Source organism: Dromiciops gliroides, chromosome 5, assembly GCF_019393635.1.
Source record: "Dromiciops gliroides isolate mDroGli1 chromosome 5, mDroGli1.pri, whole genome shotgun sequence".
NCBI lineage: Eukaryota > Metazoa > Chordata > Mammalia > Microbiotheria > Microbiotheriidae > Dromiciops > Dromiciops gliroides.
Window position 1 is genome coordinate 134,170,580 of NC_057865.1, and position 7,084 is coordinate 134,177,663.

General features: G+C 37.4%; 1 protein-coding gene across 1 annotated transcript; it reads left to right on the forward strand.

The window, feature by feature from the left end:
• Window positions 1-1,678: 1,678 nt before the first annotated feature.
• On the forward strand, window positions 1,679-2,470 carry LOC122728823 (carbonic anhydrase 2-like). Its single transcript, XM_043967580.1, has one exon. The coding sequence runs from the start codon at window positions 1,679-1,681 to the stop codon at window positions 2,468-2,470; it is 792 nt and encodes a 263-aa protein (XP_043823515.1).
• The last annotated feature ends 4,614 nt before the right edge of the window (window positions 2,471-7,084 follow it).

Below are 7,084 nucleotides of genomic sequence, written 5' to 3' on the forward strand. Positions count from 1 at the left end.
AGAAACATTCACAATTTGCAGAACACTTTGCAAACTATGCAAAACACTTTAGATCATCTTATTTGAGCCAAAGCAACTCTATGAGGGAAATATCAGTATTCCCATTTTGCAGATGAAGCCATCGAGGCTTTAAAAGGTTGTATTTTACCCATGGTTATACATCTAATAAATAGGAGAGAAAGTGTTTGAGCCCAGGTCTTTCTTATTACAGAAATCCAGGAGTCTATCCACTATACCATATTATCTCTATTCTGCAAGAACTGGCAAGAGTGATTACTTAGAAAGATTTCTTCTGGGTCATGGTATAGTTAGATGGGTTTAGAATTAGATGGGGGGGGGCAGCTGGATTCAGGAAGACCTGAATTCAAATCCAGCCTCAGACACTTTGACACTTAACTAGCTGTGTGACCCTGGGCAAGTCACTTAGCCCTGTTTGCCTCTGTCTCTTCATTTGTCAAATGAGCTGGAGAAGAAAATTGCAAACCACACCACTATCTTTGCCAAGAAAACTCTAAATGGGGTCATGAAGAATCAGTCATAACAGAAATGACTCAATAACAACCACCACCACCACAACAACAGAACTAGATGACCAAATAGACCCAGAAATTGATGACTACCACTGTTACTTGGAAGGCAGACTGTATCAGAGTTTCCCAGGGCTTTGACCTTGGCCCTATTCTGTTCAATATTTTTCTTAGTGACTTCGACGAGCTTATTAAATTTCTTGATGAATTCTAACTTATCAAATCTAACTATAAATTAAAGTTCATATACTCCATGTTAAGCACCGCTGTATTACATTAAATGGAAATGAGCTCAGGTCCAAGCAGTTGGAGAATCGTCTCTATGACAACCTCAATAAGTGGCGGGTCAGCTCTGGCTTGACCAATCTTCTCTCCCCCGCTTCAGCAAGCAGAGCTGCAGCCCACCATGCAGTCACAATGGGGACCCAAAGGGACTAATGAGGGACAAAGGGTACCTGCCCCGGCGATACCCACTGCTGCTGCCTCTGTTGGAGGGAGTGGGGATGTGGCAGGCGCATGTAGGCGCTGAGATCAGCCACGTGCCCTCCTAATTGAGCGGCCCTTCAGTGGCTGTCCCAGCGCTTCGAAATTCTAAAGGAAAGGGGAGGAGTCGGTCGCTGTTATTTCTATTCATAATCTGGTGATGACTACTCACACTGTGCTGGGGGAATTTCTGTGCAGGGAATTCCGGAACTACATTCAACTGACGGAGGCCAAAGAAGTAAGCTGACCCAGGCTGCAGGAAAGATATTTTCCAAGAGAAACTCTCTTGTCTCCCTTCGCCCCACTGTCCTGATTTGCTCAGTTCTGGAAAATCAATATACTGTTATCCCTGGGTATCCACCCTCCACCCCCTCCTACCTTGGTATTGTTTCAATCAGTCTCCCCTACTTTCAGCCTTCTCTGCCCGCTTGCCAAAGGACTTCAATGAGAACTGGCGTGGAGAGGCGTCTCTAAAAGCCAGAGCCAGAACCAGAGACAGAGAGAGACAAAGAGAGACAGAGAGAGACAGAGACAGAGTGACTGAAAGACACCGAGACGGGGAGAGAAAGAAAGAGACAGAGAGTACCCGCTCCAGTGACCATTCTTTGGGAACACACTTAGAATTGCAGCCTAGTCAACAAAAAGTGATCCCCAAAGCTTTCAAAACCATGTTGCATCCTCTTCTTTGGGGATACGGCAAGGACAATGGACCAGATACCTGGCATAAGCTCTTCCCTATTGCCAAGGGAAGGCGTCAGTCCCCTATTGACATTCAGCTCTGGAATACGAAGTTTGACAGTTCCCTGAAGCCTCTGAATTTTAACTACGATCCCTCAACAGCTCGAGGGATTGTCAACAAAGGCTACTCTTTCAATGTAGAGTTCGATGATTCTACTGACAAATCGGTGCTAAGTGGAGGGCCTCTAACTGAAAAATATAGGTTGGCTCACTTCAATTTTCACTGGGGTTCTAGGGATGATCAAGGCTCTGAGCACAGTGTGGATGAACTGAAATATGCAGCTGAGCTCCACTTGGTTCACTGGAATACAAAATACAAGACATTCTGTGATGCAATGCACCATCCTGATGGACTAGCTGTAGTGGGTGTTTTCTTGACGGTGGGAAGTGCTCAGCCTGAGCTACAGAAAGTCATTGATGCATTTGATTCCATTAAAAAAAGAAATATGTATGCTGTCTTTACAAACTTCAATCCAGCTGGTCTCCTTCCTAACAATCACGACTTTTGGACTTATGCAGGCTCACTCACCATTCCCCCTCTTTCAGAATGTGTGATTTGGATTGTCTTACATGAACCCATCAATATCAGCAAAGAACAGCTATCAAAATTTCGAAGTCTTTACTCCACTACTAAGGGAGAACATCCCAAGCAGCATATGATGGAAAACTGGCGCCCATGTCAGCCTCTGGAGGGCAGGCAGATTAGAAGGTTCTTAAAATAAGATTGCGACTGCTAGAAATACTGATTCCCAAAAGGAAGGGACCATCTGGAGAAACACAAATCAATCCTTAATCATCAATCTATGCTTTGGCAGCATTCTCCTCTAGTCTTCTAGTCCAATTTGTCTTTTGTTCTAGATGTTTTTATTTGTTTGTTTGTTTCCTTCACAGGTATTAGGGGGGCATCACTACCTGGAAGTCAACTTTAAAGCACTGTATATATGCACTTTTCATACACATGTATACATACAAATACATGTGTATATGTATGTATACATATTTGTATATCATATATATAATTATATGATATATGTTAAATGTATATACATAATGCAACTATATGCATATGTAAAAATAAGTTTTAAAAATAGAGGCAGCTAAGTGCCACAGTGGATAGAATACTGTGTCTCAAGTCAGGAAATGACCTGAGTCCAAATCCTGCCTCAGATACTATTAGCTGTCATTAGGTAAGTCACTTCCTTCCTCAGTTTCCTCAATTGTGAAATTGAGATAATAAAAGCACCTACCTTTCAGGGTTGTTATGAGGATCAAATGAGATAATATTTGTAAAGTGCTTAGGTCTTGTAAAATGGAAAAAAACACTTGCTTTTTTCCCAATAGCTTTTATATATATATATATATATATATATATATATATATATATATATATATGTATATTTACATGTGTGTGTATATGCATTAGTGCTTTAAAGTTTTCAAAGCACTATACAAAAAATCACTCACCTAAGTGATTAAAATGTGTCAACATAAAATGTGTTAATATATTGTATAACAATATACAATATAACACAATTTATGGTGTATATTATATGTAATATAAATCATATAAAATAATAATAAAATTATAGCATAAATGCATCAATATAAAATGCTTATTTGTAAGTTAGTGATTAATTAATTATGATTGCAAGTGGGTTCATTTTATTATATCTTTCTCCAATTAATAGTTTTGATTTATGCCTTTTTTAAAACATCAGGATCATTTGATAATATATCTTCCCATTAATTTCTCCTTTTTAACACAAAACTTTAAGCAAAACTCAAACAATAAAGCAAATGAATTTGACAATATATCTCTAATTTTATATACCTAGTTCCTTACCTCTCTAATGTAAGATATTTTTTAAGAAGCTGCATTTTAAGAAATTGAAATCTTAGTTTTAAAATATTGTATACAATTGAAGTTGTGTTACTTAAAAGGGAATTATGTTTTCATGAATTTTAAAATTATATATTTTAAATTGAATATTGTATGTAAAAGTATAATTATACTACAGAGTATATTTTAAGCCTGATTATGTAAATCATAACTTAAAGAAAATGTATTTCAGATATATTACCTAATTATATGCAACCCATGACAATGTTGTATCATGATTTAGTGGATAGAGTATTGGACTTGGAGTCAGAAAAACGGGTTTAAATACTGCCTCAGATATGATCTTGGGCAAGTCACTTAACCTTCATGTTTCAGTTTCCTTATCTGTAAAATGAGGCTGTTGGACTTTATGGTCCCTAAGTTCACTTCTAGTTCTTAATATCTGATACTATGAAAACTCTGTTAAGAAATTTTCCTTACATCAAACTCAAATTTACCTCCCTGCAATTTCTACCCATTGCTTCTCATTGTGTCCTTTTGGACCAAGCAAAAACTCCAATCCCTCTTTCAATTGTCAACTTCTAAAAGAATTTAATGCAGCATCATACCCTCTCTTAAAAGGGAAAACCAGCTCTTTCCTCATATGACACTTCCACCCTAATCATACCCTCTTCTAAAAGCACTCCAACTGTCTGTTCTTTTCAAAATGTGATATCTAAACTTGACTACATTCCAGATATAGTGTCATCAGGGTAGAGTATAGCAAGCTCTTTTCTTCCTCATTCTGAACAATGTATGTCTCCAGCAAACTGGCACAGCATTCACTGTTTCAGTTGCCATTCAGATCATTGACTTATATTGAGTTTTCAATTCATTAAACTCTAGATATTTTGCATACTTACTGTTGTCTGGTCATATTTCCATCACTCCATACTTAAGAATTTGATCTTTTAAACATGTTTAGAAGTGTGTGTAATTCCTTTTTAATTTTATAAAATTAAATGTGGTCTACTGTGCTATTTCATCAAAATCTCTTGGGTCTCCGATTCTTTCATCCACAGTGTTAGCTCTTCCTGCCATATCTGATATCATCTGCAAATTTAGCAAATATGCCATATTTGCTTTCATCGGTTATCATTAAAGATATTCCCTAGGACGGACCTGCAGAAAGATCACTCTCATACTCTACTGAAAAATAGAAACCTTGCTTTAAGTTATCTTCCAGCCATTAATGACTGCTCCTGGACTATAGTCATTCTACCAGTTCCAAATCAATCAACAATCAGCCAATCAATAAACATTATTATTGTCATTTACTTTGTAATGAATTGCATTGCAGTAGCCATGCAACTGAAATGTGAAAATAAGCCCTGTCCTCAAGGAGCTTACATTCTAACTCTCTTACCAGCTATTTTGAATCTCTCAATTTCATTCACAAGAATGGAATGAAAGGCTTTGTCAGAAAGCTGACTGAAATCTAGTCATACTATTTCACTGTATCCCCATGATCTACTGTTCTAGCAAAGCCAGTCAGAAAAAGGAAATTAGATCAATCTGATGACTTGCTCTTGATCACGACAAGTCAAGTCAACAATCATATATTGAGGGCTTGCTATGTGCCAGACACCATGCAAAGCTCTGACGATGCAAATGCAAAGAAAGACAATACCTACTTTTGAGGAACTTTTATTCTATTAAAGGGAGAGATAATCCATAAAAGGGAGATGAAAAAGGAGAGGGGAGTGAGGCTGAGGAAAGTACCCATTCAGAGGCACAGTGGATGATTCAAGAGTCAGAAGTAGAGGGTAGAGGGGAAATAAGGATGACTGATCTAAGCCCTTCCATATAATGAAGATTCCAGGAGGAACTCACCAATGGGATAAGAGGGCCATGGAGTGAAGGGGTGTTGTAAAGCAAGAAGGCCATAGGGGATTAAGAAACTTCTAGGATGAGAAGGCATTTGAGGCATTGTGGGAAAGTCCAAGATTCAGAAGCAGAACCTGAAGAGGAATGTTTATGATTAATCTCTACTGATTCTTGGCCATTTCTACCTCCTTTTCAAATGCCCTCAAATCTTTTTTTAAATAATAGGCACTATAATTTTTCCAAGAATTCGATTCAAACTTACAGGATTACAATTTGTATTGCTCTTTAAAAAGAAAATCAAAGAACATTTGCTCATTTCTAGTCCTAATGACCATCTCCTTTTTGCTATGATTTTTCAAAGATTTGTGACACTGAGTAGTTAATTCCACATCTTTCAATTCCTAACTTTTTGGTCACTTAGGGCAGGTAACTTAAAATTAATGAGGGCAGCTAGGACTTTCTTTGTCTATTCGCTCATCTTGGAAGTCAGTCACTTAGTTTGTGTGTCACAATTTATAAGAGACATTGCCAAACTCAAACTCAAATTCATACACAGAAAAGAAACAAAGATGATAAGTTTGATTATCTCTATCACAGCTGAAGGGGTTGTATATGATTTAGAGCAAGGAAAACATAAGTGAACTGTAGTCATTTCCAATTATTTGAAAGGCTGTAAATATATGAAAGTAAGTTGTTGTTGTTGTTTGTTTGTTTGGGGAGGGGGGTTGCTTTGTTTTGTTTTTAGCTCAATAAGAGAATTAATTCCAGGTGTTACAAAGAAGCATTTTTCGACTTAAGACAGGAAAGAGCTTGCTTAGATAATTAGAACAACCCAAAAACGTTTTATAAAATGTGAACTGCTTGAGGGCAGGAATTGATTTGCTTTTCTCTTTATCTCAGCACTTAACACAGTGATTGGCACATTGTAGTGCTTAATCAGTACTTGTTGATTAAATAAGTGGAATAGTGGAAATGTTCAAGCAGAGATTGGATGGCCACCTGTCAGGAATATTCTACTTGTATGAGGAATTCCTATATTGGGTAAGAGTTTGGAATATATCAATGGTTTTTAAAATGTCAATAGGCTTGAAATATTTTTAAATGTTATGTTTCTTTGAAATTTGAGGATCAGAACTCTAATCAGTGCAGTAATCAATCCAGACTCCAGGGGACTAACAATGAAACTCATCTCCCTCTTCTCAGATAAGTAATTTAGTGCTTTACAAGAGCTGTGAAAAGAATATGTTCATATGCTAAGGGTTAGACCTAGAAGAAATCTTAGGGATCATGTAGTCCAACTTTTATCATTTACAGATTATCTGAAAGAAAAAGATAAACAAAAATTGAGATCAGGATCAGAGCAGAGAAGAATCAGATCGCTAAATTGACAAGCACTATGTCAAATATATGCCCATTGGGGGCAGCTAGATGGAGCAGTGGATAAAGCACTGGCCCTGGATTCAGGAGGACCTGAGTTCAAACCAGGGATAAGATACTTGACACTTTCTAGCTGTGCGACCCTGGGCAAGTCACTTAACCCTCATTGCCCCACACAAAAAACCAACCAAACAAACAAAAAACCCAAATATATGCCCATCCATTTCTCATTCTTAAAAAACTAAAAAATAAA